At 44.1% G+C, this 15434-nt stretch overlaps 1 protein-coding gene across 1 annotated transcript in view; it reads right to left on the bottom strand.

Annotated features, from left to right (window-relative positions):
* Positions 1 to 287: 287 nt before the first annotated feature.
* ABHD17C (abhydrolase domain containing 17C, depalmitoylase) overlaps positions 288 to 15434 on the bottom strand; it is a 56421-nt gene continuing 41274 nt past the window's right edge. The window contains exons 2-3 of the mRNA XM_052659948.1: positions 5813 to 5992; positions 288 to 1155 (exon numbers count right to left, since the gene is read on the bottom strand). Of these exons, the coding sequence (XP_052515908.1) occupies positions 936 to 1155; positions 5813 to 5992 (400 nt within the window). The 3' untranslated portion in view covers positions 288 to 935. The remainder of the gene's footprint in view (positions 1156 to 5812; positions 5993 to 15434) is intronic.

Raw genomic sequence — 15434 nt, 5'->3', positions numbered from 1 at the left:
TAATTACATAAATTTTTCAAAGCATAAACTTGTCTTTTTTTTTGTCTTGGAAATGTTATAAAATTTTTTTAATAGCAAAACATAGGAATAAAAACATATTAACAAAATGTATTCAATCATTTACATTACAAACAAGGAATCTGCAGTTCATTGTTGTGGCCCGAAGGAAGAAAATTACTCAATAGGAATCTATGCACAATGTGATTGCAAATATGTACATTACTTTAAAAAAGCCTACAAGGAGGAAAGCTGGCTAGGTTCTTTGTTAGACCAACCAGATGATCAAAATATTAAAACTCTGTGGACTAGTAGTAATAACTTTACACTTAAAAAAAAAGTTTCATTTTGTTTAAGAATATTCCAGTTATATTTATATGATTCCAGTTGATGAAGCCATTCACCATAGTTCCAGTAAATTACCCTTTAATTGATTTGTCTGAGGGAAAAGATCAGCATGTTAATAAAAATGAACAAAAGAATTTTCATCACAATGGTTTCCAGTTAAACTATCACAGCTTCACAAATGGACTGCACCCATGAATCCAGTGGCTGAAAGAGAGCTGCAGGTCAAATACTGAGAACACGGGTAGAGAGAGGCTGAGTCCTGCATTAATGCATCCTACACGGGTAAGGTGGAGAAAGGGGTGTGAGCATCCTTTCCTACAGCACAAGAAAGTGGTTCCCCCACTCAGCTCTCATTCCCGCCCTGCAAGGCAATGAAGCTGGAAGTCACAACTGTTCGGTTTAACATGATGTGTGAGTCAGTAGAACCTGTGGATACGAAAGACTGAGAAGTCCTCGGCTCGATGATGAGGATGCCCGAAAAGCTGCGTGCTTCCTTGTGGTGATCACGCCATGACCGCTGTCCGGTGAAAGCATGTGTAAAATGGAGGACTCGTGTTCACAGTCAATGAGGTAAGATCAAGTTGTCGTCTTCAGGAATTGGGAAGTTCGTGAGAAATGAACTGTTTTAGTCTCTCTAGGTATTGTGCATAAAGCTCTATGTCATTATGCCCGGCCCCTTCGACCCAGAGCGGCTCCACGGCTCGGGGACAGCGCTCGTACATGGCCAGGCCGTGGGAGAAGTCGATGACCTCGTCCTCTGTGCCGTGAATGACCAACACGGGAGAGGTGACTTTGGAGATCTTGTCAATGCTTCAAGACAGGAAAGGGGGAAAAAAAAGAAGGATCACAAGACTTCACACTCAATGTAACCCAGTCCGCACCCTAGGCAAACAAGGCATGTGCCCTGGAGGAATTTCCCCTCACTTTTCTAGTAGTTCATTTTTTTTTTAAATTAACTTTGCATTTCACAATTATTCTTGATTTACAGGAAAGGTACAAAGATAACACAGTGCTCCTATCTACTCCTAACCCCCTCTCCAAAAGGCCAGCAACGCACATGATCGTAGTCCGTTTGTCCAAACCAAAAAACCAGCATTGGTATGTTACTAAACTCCAGACTTTATTTGAATTTTATGAACTTTTCCACTGAAGTCCTATTTCTGTTCCAGGATTCAACTGAGAATACTACAATGCCATTAGCCATTGTGTTTTTGTAAAAGTATTTTTATTAAAAACAGAACTTCTAAATGTCATCTGACTACCCATCTGGTAAATAATATTTCTGATACGTTCATATTTTGGAGAGAGGATTTTTTTAAAAAAATAAACAAGCTAGAACTTAACATACTGGAATGAATGTCTCCTGAAAGCTGGGCACTGAACACACAGCCACTCAAGTTTTCAGGACTTTCTCTGTGTGTAAGCCATCTTCAGCACTGATTAACAAGGTTGTCAGAAGCCTCATTTCATAAAAACGAAAACCTCATCCTTTAATAAAAACTGTACTATTTAGCTTGGAAATTTAATGTATGCCTAGATTGGATCTTGAATGAATTCTGTTTACAAAAATCATATCTACCCACCAGGGAAGTCCCAAAATTCAGCTTGTGAGCCCATGAACTATAGCCCGCCAGGGTCCTTTTGTCCATAGAATCTTCCAGGCAAGAATATTGGAGTGGGTTGCCATTTTCTATTCCAGGGGATCTTCCTGACCCAGGTATTGAACCCACACCTCTTGCATCTCCTGAATTTGGCAGGGAGATTCTTTACCACTGCACCACCTGGGAAGCCCAATCTAGCCACAGAGGATGAATATTTGAGGATCTCCAAAAGAATATACTACAGGCTCTGAAAGCATTTCCCAAAGAGGAACTGAGAAGTTAGTAAGGCTTGTTAGGCTGGGTGCGTTAGGGATTGAAGCTCGGAGTCTCTAACCACTGGACCACCAGCGAAGTTCCTTACCTCTATTCTTCAGTATTAAAAAAGAAATGGGTGACTTCTCTGCTGGAGGTCACTGTCATTTCCCCTACAAACACATAGAGGTGACCCCTTGTCCAGTTTGGCCTCCTGCCAGAGACCCCCTTACTGCTGACTTTCTGTATCTGATCCTAGTCAAAGTTACAGAGGGATCAGCTGGTTCTACCCACAGGGGTCACTTTGTTATGTCATGGCTAGCATTTATTGAGGGCTTACCTGGTGGCTCAGTGGTAAAGAATCCACCTGCCAATGCAGGAGACTCGGGTTTGACCCCTGGGTTGGGAAGATCCCCTGGAGAAGGGCATGGTAACCCACTCCAGTATTCTTACCTGGGAAATCCCATGGACAGAGGAGCCTGGTGGGCTACAGTCCTTGGGGTCACAGAGAGTCAGATATGCCTGAGCAATGAAACATCAACAAACATTCATTCAACATGGACCACGACCAGGTGCTTTGCACTTGATATATGAAATGCTGTTCATCTTCAGTGAGACACAGTTAAAGAGGAGAGACTGTCTCTGTTAAACCATGGAGGGAACTGAAGCCTGAAGAAGATTATTAAAGAACAGGCATGAGGCTGTGGAGCTATACAGACCCTAACATCCATCACACATTCCAAAGATCTACAAACAGCTGTCACGGAGCCTCGTTAACAGCTCATGAAGTTGCCAACCACCTCACAATGTCCAGGAAGAATGCAAGACCTCATTGGCCGTGTCATTTGCCAAGATCAGGGCTACTGTGGCAGGAGTCAATTTGGCAGATTAGGAATCTTATTTAGAAATCTATTATCCTCTAATATTTAATTTTTAAAGTGACTTCTTCTCAGAATGCAAAAGTCCAATTATATTCCATTAAAAATCTATTTCCTGACAGTTCCATGCTGCATGGTTTAGGGGACTCTCTATAGCCTGGAAGGTGTATTTAAGTTAAATGCCACCATCTTGATTCTAAATATAAAGGAGGCAAGAGAGAATAAGGGCTTCCCTGGTGGCTCAGACAGTAAAGAATCTGCCTACAATGCAGGAGACTCAGGTTTGATCCATGAATCGGGAAGATCCCCTGGAGAAGGGACTGGCAACCCGCTCTAGTATTCTTGTCCAGAAAATCCCATGGACAGAGGAGCCTGGCAGGCTACAGTCTATGGGGTTGCAAAGAGTCAGACACAACTGAGTGACTAACACTTTCACTTTTTGGCAAGAGAGAATAAACCACCAACCAAGTAATGATTAGGATTACTTATCTCTCTATATATACATAATATATGATTTGGCCACGCTGTATGGCATGTGTGATCCCGTAATAGTTCCCCGACCAGGGATTGAAGCTCAGAGTCTCTAACCACTGGACAACCAGCGAAGTTCCTTACCTCTATTCTTCAGTATTAAAAAAGAAATGGGAAAGAGCCTTCCTTAAAGAGAGGGACACAGAAACAAGTGTGCATTTGGTAGCAACAGACACCCTAAGAAAACATTCCTCAAGTTCAATTAGTGATGACAGTTCACGTGACTATTGATGGTTTGAAGTCTCTCATTTTGATACTTCATGGTACTGAACAGGAAGAATGGCCTTTTCTGCCTATTCCCACTCACCTACCTTAATGAAGCTGCTTAAACCACTTAACTTTCTCAGCCTCAGTTTCCTCACTGTAAAATGAGTCTTTCAAGATAAGGAGCATGAAATGATTAGCCCATGCCTGGCAGATCACTCAAACCGAGTAAGACTAGTATGCGGGTTTCCTGTTCATTAATAAGCTGCAATTAGTTGCTGTGGCTGTATTTTAAGGTATCTGCTAATTTAAGAGTCAGGGGAAAACCTATTTGTTTTGTTGCCAGGGTAACCCCTTGTGTGGCTTTCCACAAACATGCTAAATATCTCCCTTTCAACAAATGGACCTCTCATTACCCATTCAGCACAAATAAGGCCACATCTGAGATGCACAGGGTCCCTGCTTAGCATTCTCAGCCATGCCACTAGAAATCTGCAGATTGCTTAACTTTCCCATGAAGCTGAACCTCATACAGGCTGCACAACAGAGTTCACCCAAGGTGTTACGAGAAAGTTTCTTCTTAGGAAACTAAGCCCATCTGTGGAACAGATGCAACCAAATGATGCTCCCCCTACTCTCATTCCCAATAATAACAGAATGACGGCAATGAAGGTGTTGATCAAAATCCAAAAACTGTACATACTTCTGTTGAGGTTTTCTATAACATGGCCATGGGTGTCCTGCTGTCAGAATTTTGGATGTACCCTGGGCAAATAATCTTTATTAAATACTTTCCTTAGCTGTGCTCAGTCGCTCAGTCGTGTCTGACTCTTTGCGACCCCATGAACTGTAGCCTGCCAGGCTCCTCTGTCGGGGATTCTCCAGGCAATTATATTGGAGTGGGTTGCCATGCCCTCCTCCAGGGAATCTTACCAACCCAGGGATCAAACCCAGGGCTCCTGCATTGCAGGTGGATTCTTTACCATCTAAGTCACCAGTGAAGCCCTTCCTCAGCTTAGATTTTTTTTTTTTTAAAGCAGAGGTTTTCAAATAGAGGTGTTCAAGAAGGCAATGTGCCCACTGCTTTTGCTTGTATAATACAGCTGCCTGTTTTCCTCCTTCTGTTCAGGGACTGGAAAACAGCAGAGGCTAGGTTGGCAGGAGCTCTGCTGCCCCTGGGGTGCTGGCAGGAGGGGGCCTGGCCATGGGCTCTCGTGCAGGGAAGCGGGGCTTCAGGCACAGGTGGGCAGCAGGAGGTGTCTAGGGCTGTATGGAGGACTTAACACTGTCCCTGACGCCCATCATTGGCATAGCTTACATTACTTTCTCTCTTACCTAGGGGTCTGACCAAAAACATAAGAGAAACTTCAAACGTGGGGATGCTTACAGTTTTTATATGAATGTCTGTTGTTATTTGGTCACTAAGTTGTGTCTGACTCTTCTGCGACGCCACGGACTGTAGCCCCACCAGGCTCCTCTGTCCATGGAACTTCCCAGGCAAGGATACTGGAAAGGATTGCCATTTCCTTCTCCAGGGGATCTTCTCAACACAGGGATGGAAGCCTGAGCTATCAGGGAAGACCTATTTGAGTATCTAGACCTCTGATTTAGTTCTTGTGACTCAACAATACATGTCCATCTGAGTGAACAAACGAATACTGTACCAGAAGTTCCTTTAAGACCTGTGTGCACTTGTTTTTTTTTTTTTTTTATCCTGTACATCCAGCTGAATCAATTAATCCTGGATGTCGGGACAAGCAAGGTCCTTGGACGTCATCTGGCAGGTTTTTTTTTTTTTTTTACAAATGAGTCTGGCCCAGAGGACTAAGTCCCTGGTCGGTGCAGGTGCCACATCTGCCTCCCGTCCCCGGAGGAGCCCAGCACAGGGGCTGATGACCGGTGCATTCAGGAGAGGTTTACCCACAATGAACCGCGGCTTCTGATTTGAAGTTGGGTCACTGGATGTCTTAGTACCTACTTACTGTACAGCAGTGAGCTTACCTGGGGAAGGCGTCAAAGCAGTACGTTTTCCTGGTGTCGGGAAAAGCCACACGCAATCCAGACATCAGAGGCGAATGGAGAATCACCGCAGCACACTCATACCTGGAGGCCAGGTCTACCGTGGGGACCGTCCCAATGCTCTGACCGTACAGGATGATATTCTCGGGACTTACGCCATACCTGGAGAAGTCAGAGGGCATGGGCCATTAGCTGACATGTGGCAGCGAGACAGAGGGAGCCAAACACCACAGTGTCATAAACTCACAAAACTCCTACAACTAGGACTTTCCTGGTGGTCCAGTGGCTAAGACTTCACACTCACACTGCAGGGGGTCCGGGTTCAAACTAGATCCCACAGGCTGCAACTAAGACCTGGTGCAGCAAAAAAAAAAACCCAAAAAACCAGTTTCTGTGTGGCCCCAGGCCTTTGAACTTGACACCACCTAACACAACTGTGCTTGTAGAAGAGGGTCCCAAGATGCAAGTCTTGTCTGGCGTTCCTGCCTGGGATTCATTTCAGTTGGAAGAATGAGTGATTAAAAAAAGGATCAGCGGGACTTCCTTAGTCGTCCAGTGGTTAAGAACCTGCCCTCTAATGCAGGCGATGCAGGTTTGATTCCTAGCTGGGGAGCTAAGACCCCACACGCCAAGGAGCAACTAAGCGCCATACTGCAAAGACTAAGCCTGGGTGCTGCAAAAAAGAACCGACATGCCACACCCAAGACTGATGCCGCCAAATAAATATGTCTTTTTATAAGACAGGTCAGCAAAAAGAGTTTTGATGAATGGTTTTGAGGAAGGAACTCATGGCTCCAGTATTTCTTGCCTTAAATCCACAAATTTAAAACACGAATCCCTTCAACGAGGATGAAATCTTGGGAGGTGTCAGGAAGGGACTCTGTTATCATTCATCAACAGACCATCCCCCAGAGAGATGCTATGGACTGAAGGGAAGTTATCCTGGGGAGGACCTCCCTCCACTGGAACCACAACTGAGTTCCTTCTCTGATGGAAAGGGAGGTCCATTTCAGTAGGATTTAACTGAGAGTTCAAAGTCCCTTGGAGGGGGAAGTATACTTAAGATTAGGGGTCTTTTTCTCCCTCCACAATTTTCATTAAAGTAGGCTCTGACACCCCAAAGCATGAGGGCCATTGGATGCTGCATGGGGTGGATTGCAGGGCATCACAAGGCACCTGGAGATAAGACTACCTGCAACCCCCACATTTGAAGTGTAGGCTCTTTCCACACTGGCCAGCTCTGTGGCAGGGTATTTTGCTATCGATTATAAACAACTAAATAATAAACAACAATAAGAGGAAGAAAAAAATAAAAACTGAAGGTAGTTACTGAAGGGGAGAGGAGTAAGAGATAGTTAATATTAAAAGTTAAAAGTAAAAGAGGAATTCCCTGGCAGTCCAGACTCTGAGCTTTCACTGTAGAGGGCATGGGTTTGATCCCTGGTCAGGGAACTAGATCCCATATGCCACAGGGTGTGACCAGAAATAAAAAAATAAAGTAAAGGACTTCCAGATTAAAATGGCATCAGACTAACTCTTACCTTCTTTGATCGGATCTGCAGAATGGTGAGAACCATACAGGGTAACCTATCAATAGTAGGGAGCGTTACTATTAGAGTCAAACTTATTTTCTCAGTAACCTGACACTGTCTTACATCCTGTTTCATGGGCCTCGGGGGCTGCACTGAATGAGTAAAGGAGCGCTGGGCACAGGCGCAAAGGACAGAGATGGGTGTGTAGTTACTCGGACAGCCTTTTCTTGAGTGCCCTGACTCTGTCCAATCTCCAAGATCATGACCTCCTTGAAATGTCTTTATAGAGCAGCCTGAACTTTCCACTGAAGGATGCTCAGCTTTCAGAATTTCTACTCAGGGGCATCAGGACACACCTGGCGCCAATCTCAACAAATCCTACTTCTGACACACAGACACCCATAGCCTTAACAACAAACACCTTACAACTCAGCATTTTCATTGGAAAACTTCACTAGGCGAAACACAAGCTATTAACAGTGGAAAATATGACAACTGGTATTAGATTAAATAAAGAACTTTGGGATTTCCCTGTTGGTCCAGTGGCTAAGACTCCGTGCCCTCTATGCAGGGGGCCCAGGTTTGATCCCTGGTCAGGGAACTAGATCTCACATGCTGAAACTAAGAGTTCATATGCCACAACTTAAGATTCCCTGTGCCGCAACTAAGACCCTGTGCAGCCAATGAAAGAGAGACAACTTCTGGTCCTCAGAAGGCATCATTAAGAAAGTAAAAAAGGCAAGTGGTAAAAATTGTTTGCACACATAGAACCAGCAAAGGGCTCACAACTGAAACAAAGAACACATCAGTGGGGGAAAAAATGATCAAGTACAGAAAAACGGCACTCTGCAAAATTATTTTTTCATAACAGAAGACATCTAAATGGCAGAGAGGGGAGGAAGGAAGGCAGGGAGTCTAACTCAATTTCATTAGGAAAAATGAAATGAGATTTCACAAACGAAAACCACAGCGTGATACTAACAAAAACTTAAATGCTGACAATACCAAGAGTTGACAAAAATGTGACCACAGGAACTTTCATTCTTTCCTGATGGGGATATGAGGACAGACAGAAGCACTTTGCAAAAAAGTAAAAGTGAAGATATAATAATGACACATTCCCATGGACCTAGCAATTCCTCCCCCAGATATATTCACCATGGATTAGAGATATCTTCTGGACTATTCGTGGGTGACTGGAGACAACCCCAAGGGATGTCACAGAGCATCACAGGACAATGAATGGTGATGAATGGTAAAGATATCCTGTTCAGAATGGATGAGATACAATCAGAATGAGCAGATACACAGAACATACCACGTGTAAAAAACTTGAAGTGAAGTGGCTCAGTCATGTCCGACTCTTTGCGACCTCATGGACTGTAACCTACCAGGCTCCATCCATGAGATTTTCCAGGCAAGAATACTGGAGGGGGTTGCCATTTCCTTCTCCCGAGGATCTTCCCGACCCAGGGATCGAACCTGGGTCTCCCACAGGGCAGGCAGACACTTTACCGTCTGAGCCACCAGGGAAGCCCAAATTAAACTTCACTGCTTGGACTTTTGTTGACTATGAGGGATACTCCAATTCTTCTAAGGGATTCTTGCACACAGTAGTAGATATAATGGTCATCTGAATTAAATTCTCCCATCCCTGTCCATTTTAGTTCACTGATTCCTAAACTGTCAATATTCACTCTTGCCATCTCCTGTTTGACGATGTCCAATTTCCTTGATTCGTGGTTCCTATGCAATACTGTTCTTGACAGCATTGGGCTTTATTTACTTTCACCACCAGATACATCCACAACTGAGCATCGGTTCCACTTTGGTCGAGCTGCTTCATTCTTTCTGGAGCTATTAGTAGGTGCCCTCTGTTTTTCCCCAGTAGCATGTTGGACACCTTCGGACCTGAGGAGCCCACGTTCAGTGTCATATCTTTTTGCCTTTTCATACTGTCACGGTGTTCTCGTGGCAAGAATACTGGAGTGGACTGCAATTCCCTCCTCGAGTGGACCACATTTTGCCAGAACCCTCCACTATGACTAGTCCATCCTGGGTGGCCCTGCGTGGCCTGGCTCACAGCTTCATAGAGTTACAAAAGCCCCTTCGCCACAGCAAAGCTGTGATCCATGAAGGGGTGCTTGAGTGAAAGTTGCTCGGTCATGTCCGACTCTTTGCTGCCCCATGGACTGTAGCCCACCAGGTTCCTCTGTCCATGGGATTCTCCAGGCAAGAATACTGGAGTGGGCTGCCATTTCCTCCTCCAAGGCATCTTCCTGACCTGCACTGCTGGCAGATTCTTGACCATCTGAGCCATCAGGGAAGCCCCAAAGGGGTTCTTAGGGATACTTAATTGAAAGAAAGGCAAAGAAGTGAAGCCTTAAAAAACAAGGGTAGTGGTTAAGGACAGCAGGAGGGGGAAATAGGTTATGGCTGGGAAGAAGCATGTTGTTTTGGGGAGGCTTATGGATCACTGGATATGGTCTGTATCTTTTTTTTTTGGCTGACCTGCACATCATGTGGGATCCTAGTTTCTCAACCAAGGATCTAACTGGGGCCCCTGCCTTGGGAGCATGAAGTCTTAACCACTGGACTGCCAAAGAATAGTCTATGTCTAATAGCAGTCATAGACTGCCTAACAGTCTATGTCTTGTCACAACTGTTCCTTTTACAGTTCATTAAGCAGAACATTTACAATCTTATGAACATTACTGGCTACCATTCTATCTATTATATTTCACAACAGTAAATATTTTCTAAAAGCTCACCAGATATTTCAGTTATGGAGACAGCCCTCCTGCAAACTGTTATGAATCATGATAGATTTTGTGCTAAACACAAACCTTCTGAGGAAACATGAGGCCATTAGAAATTGCATCTCATCAAGAGCTAATGTGGGGAAAACTCATGTTCAAACGTTCCATAAAAAGCAGCCAACAAAAAACAGGGTCACAGTTACATTCCTTCGCATAAAATCTATATGGAAAAGGGACTTGAAAGTAATCTATTAAAATGATAATAATGGTTATTTTCAAGTAGTGAGAACCAGGTAATGTTTCTTCTTTCAAATATTCATTTCTAATTTCCTATAATTATTAGGTAGTGATTTGTTAAAATGAATAAATTAAGGAAGCACAATTGCCGGAAGGTTTTGCATGGAGTCAGCAAGCGTTCTTTACAGTCTGTATTTGAAAAGGCTTTGAAAACTAAAGTGCTAGTGAAGTGTTCAGATCTGTTAGTCTTACATTACGGACTCTCCCCTGTTCATTATACTGTCTGACAACACATGAGAAGCCTGGGAGGTAAGGATGGGGTTCGGAGGCAGCTAATTCTTTGAAGGTATGGAAGGTTTTCAGGAAAACTCTAAGAGGCTTCTGGTCAAACATCTGCCTCTTACAGGTAAGGAGGCTGAAGTGGGTCCTTTTTATGGTACCACTAAGATGTTGTTTTTGATGAAAAAAAAAAAAAGGTAGACGATTGATGACCTCTATACCAATGGTTCCAAAATAAGAAGTATCTGAATACCTTGAGAATCTTAAAGTAGGTAAACTTCTTTAGAAATTTTCCATACTTAAAAACTCCAGTGGGTTTGCTGATTCCTCAGACTAACCATTGTTTGGTACTGAGTAAAAAGTGTCAAACCAGATCCTAAAGTGCTTTTAGCTCTCAAATTCATTTAAAAGATGAAGGATAAAAAGAGAGATGGTAAATCGAATCTGTTACTAAGTCTGGATGCAATTCAGGGCATTTGAAGACCATAGCTCTTAGGATTAAGTTTAAAAAAAAATGTGTGTGTGTATATATATATATAGTTTTCTTCCCCCTCAAAAACATCAACAATCCCCAAGTCCAAAACTTTTATCCTAAAATAAAACAGATGTTAAGCTCTTCCAGCCTGGACAGGACAGTTTTGTGGCACGACACAGGCAGGCAGGATTTTTTGCTTTTTTACTTAGAATTTGCTATTTTGGAGTATCATGACAGTAAAACATCAAAAGTGATTTCTTACAACAGTCCACAAACACTGTTTTTTTCTTGCATGTGTTCAACCCCCAAAGGCAGGCTTTTACAAGTAAACTTCCGCGTTTCTCAGCTATAAACACACCAGACCCGGAGACACGGAGGCCGTTCCTCCTTCCTATGCCCAACAGCTCTCTTCTTCTGCTCTTCCCCCCTTGCCCCCTCGTGTGTCTGGGAGAGGTGCTGCTTTTCCATCCCAGAGCTAACCTTCCACCCAAGCGCTGGATCCTCACCCTCCCCTAAATTTGAAAATTTCATCCCCACCCATGCAGAATCTTAATCCCAGCACCACACACATCTCCAAGTCTCTGGATCCAAGAAAGGGCCCATCTTCACAGGAGCTTTTCCAAGTGACAGCCCCATCTCTCATCTCTCCTTCTCCACCATCCACCACATCCTCATCCCCAACGAAGCCCCTGAAATCCAGCCCCTGCCACCACAACGCCCAGCGATCTGCTCTCAGAAGTTCCTGATGCAACTCCTTCTTCCTAACTCCTCATCCAGTTTCTCCTTCTTTTCCTTCTCTTCCTCCCTCCTTTTTCCTTTTTGCCACAACCTGCAGCATGCAGGATCCTTCCTGACCAGGGATTGAACCTGTGCCCTCTGCAGCGAAAGCACAGCATCTTAACTGCTGGACCACCATGGGAGCCCATGATGCCTTTCTTCTGCACTCACTCTTGGCTCCTCCCCCAGTCCCACCACCCACAGGCTTGGCCCCTTCCTGGCTCCCCTCTCCTGCTGTAGGCTTCCTACTACTCTTAGCTTGATTTTACTGAATCCATGCCTCAACTGTTAACTCTCTGCTGGCAATGCTTCCAACACAGCAGTCAAAATCAGGATGAAGACAAAGATAAATTATAGAAGGAGAGCTCAACTTATTCTGGCAGTGACCGATTAGCCTGGTGATTATGCAAACAGAGGACTAGTTTCTACACCTGGAAGATGTCGCTTATTGTTTTAAAAATAACACATTAAAAATAATAGTTGCTGAATGCCTCTTAAGGACTAAGCACAGAACCTCTGGGGGTACAGAAAGATGAACATAAAACACTGGGTGGGTGCAAGCAACTTACGGTCTAGCTGGGGAAGCAAGGAATGTATATGAAAGCTTGGGGTGGGGGACAAGAAAGCCAGATCTAAATCTAGGATGAGTGATTAGGACACAGGATGTCACAGCAGATGAGGCAAGAAATTCAAGGTCAGGCAGGGTCAAAGCCACGTGAACAAAGCACTTCATTTGCTTGTAGCCAACTACTGCTCCATTTGCATGTCAGACAGACACACGTTCCTATCAGACTCTCCCTGGACCTCCCCACGAAATCCTCAGTCCTGACTTAAATATGCAAGCAGGTACTGTCTGCACATGGATCTCTAGGGAAAAGCCACTCTTAGCCGGTGAGAGTCCATGCATTAATTTTACAGCAGAGTCTCCAGTCAGAATATCATCATCTCCTGCAAGGGTGCATCCAGGCCTGCCACAGCTGGTTCTGACACTCAGATCTGACCCCTGGCACGTGGAGAGACAGAACATCCAAGACCTGTATTTACACTGTAGCTATAACTGAGCCTGGAGGTCCTGATGCTGATGGTCAGAGTCCCAGGCCTGCCAGAGGACCATTCAGAGGCCCTAGTTTCATAGCATCCTCAGCATGAGCATCACATAAACACCAGCCTCTGCATCTGAGTCTCCTCTTGGTTACAGTCTCCACTGCCCCTTAACCCTTCTTTGACTGGATCCCTCAAATTTCACCCAGGCCAAAATTCTGATCCCATTAAGTCCCATGCTCAAGCACAGTACATGAGATCTTCAATCCCCAGTGTTATAACCCCCAGAATCCTAGACATCCTGACCATTCTGCTTTTTTTAAAAAATTAATTTTTACTGGAATATAGCTGCTTTACTATGCTGTGTTAGTTTCTGCTGTACAGCAGAGTGAGTCAGCTACTCATACACATATATCCTTGGATTTCCCTCTCATTTAGGTCACCACAGAGCACTGAGTTTAAAAAGGAGGAAGAAACTGCCCACAGAGGGAAACACTTGAGTTAGAGACGAACTCCAGTAGCCGCTTGCCTGTGAATTCATAGAAATACTTGCATGACACAGTGAACAGGGCCAAAGTCAGGATGGATTCTGAGAAAACATACTAGAAAACTCAAAATGCAGCGCAGGGAATTCCCTGGAGATACAGCGATGAAGACTCTGTGCTTAACAATGCAGAAGCCACAGGTTCGATCCCTGGTCAGGGAATTAAGATTTACTTGAAATACAACCCAAGGAATAAAGTCTCCCAACGTTTGCTAGGGGAAAGTCATGACCCTGAATGATTACTTTCCACAGCAGGGAATGCCACGTACGTGTATGGTAACCCCTTGGAAACCTACAAATTTTGCTCTCTGCTTCTTTCAAACATCTAGCATCTTCTTGCAGTGACCAGCTATGCTGAGCTCAGATCAACAACACAAATGTTAAGTTCTGGTTTCCACTCAGCATACAGGACATGTTCCCAGGAGCACACCTCCCCTCCACCTCTGCCCTGACCCCCATACCTGAGGGCATGGCAGCAGGAGCAGGAGTTGAGGCAGGAGGTGCTCATGGAAGAGGCTGAGAGTACCAGGGGGACCGTGTCCAGTGGGGATGTTCCCTTCCCTGATAAAGGAAAATGTTTTCGTTTTAACATAAAGCTTGCTTTCTGTCTACAAACATGGCCAAGCTGAGCCTCCCTAAGACACACTGCATCCTGTTTAAGTTAATGGGCCTTGCTTCTGCCCTGCGTGAAGAGCGTTTCCATTTATCTTCAGATGAAGCATGCTTGGCACAGTTCCACCAACTTTGAAGTCAACATGTTAACTATTTCAGAGCTAGGACTCCTAGCAGAAATACCCTTAGACATCAGACAAAGATAAATACAAAAGGTAACGTGAAAGTTAATTGAAGGATGAGGTCTGAGGATACTGAAAAGCCCTAATACACTTCAGAGCAAAGCCTCGGAATAAAAGGTCTGGCTGGGAGGGAAGTAGGTGGGTAAACACGGCCCTGGAGAAAATATAGATGATCTGGGAACATTCACCTTCAGTCACAGAAATGGGAAATCCATCTTTTACTTTCTGTAGCCAGAGCTTAACGAATGTGTGACTTCTGCTATATTTTAAATTGATAACCAACAAGGACCTACTGTACAGCACAGGGAACTCTGCTCAGTGCTATGTGGCAGCCTGGGTGGGAGGGCAGCCTCGGGGGAGAGTAGATACATGTATGTGTACGGCTGAGTCCCTTTGCTGTTCACCTGAAACTATCACAACACTGTTAATCAGCTATACACTCCAATACAAACTAAAAAGTTAAAAAAATAAACCACAAATGTGTGATTTATACTTTAATTTTGAGGGAGATAAAAAAGCATTCATCCCCTGACACATGCTTATTTTTCCTTTTTTAAAATGCACCTTTGTAGGTTTAGGCTTTCTAAATGTTATACTGATGCTTCACAAACAGATTTCTACTGGTTGTTTAACTCCAGTAGCGAACGCAAAGGAAACACAGTTTCAAGTAAGTACCTGCTGCATGGGTGCTGTTTGAGACAATTAAAAATTTTAACGGTAAGCGATGTCAGTGTATTGTTTCCTTTTTTCTGACCAAGGAAATCTGGCTAAAAGGGACACTGAAAAGCAAGATGATGATAACTGTGAAAGTTTCAAAACTCTGAGCCAGTGCTCATGGTATCCTTCTCAACAATGGTTACAAAATAAAGTGAGCCAAAATGCAACATTTAAACTAGCCTCCTTCACTGGAAGCATCAGTGAAGGTGATGAGGATAAATATGAGCTCCTGGGTTATTAGTCTCAGGGGAACTGAAGAAGGAAATGAGGTTCAAACCAAGAAATAACACTAAAACCAAGCTAAGTTTAGGCAACATGACTATCACAGTCAGTAAGTTCACCAGAACACAGTGAGTGGAATGGTTCAGTTGGGGGCCAGGAAATCAGAAAGCACAGAAGCAAAAGCTTGAAGCCAGTCACTCAGGAGGGGAAATCTGAAAACACAAGGA

The sequence above is a fragment of the Budorcas taxicolor genome, chromosome 21 (assembly GCF_023091745.1).
Source record: "Budorcas taxicolor isolate Tak-1 chromosome 21, Takin1.1, whole genome shotgun sequence".
In the NCBI taxonomy this organism is placed as follows: domain Eukaryota; kingdom Metazoa; phylum Chordata; class Mammalia; order Artiodactyla; family Bovidae; genus Budorcas; species Budorcas taxicolor.
Note: the sequence above shows the minus strand (reverse complement) of the source record. Positions and strands in the feature narration are given on the sequence as shown.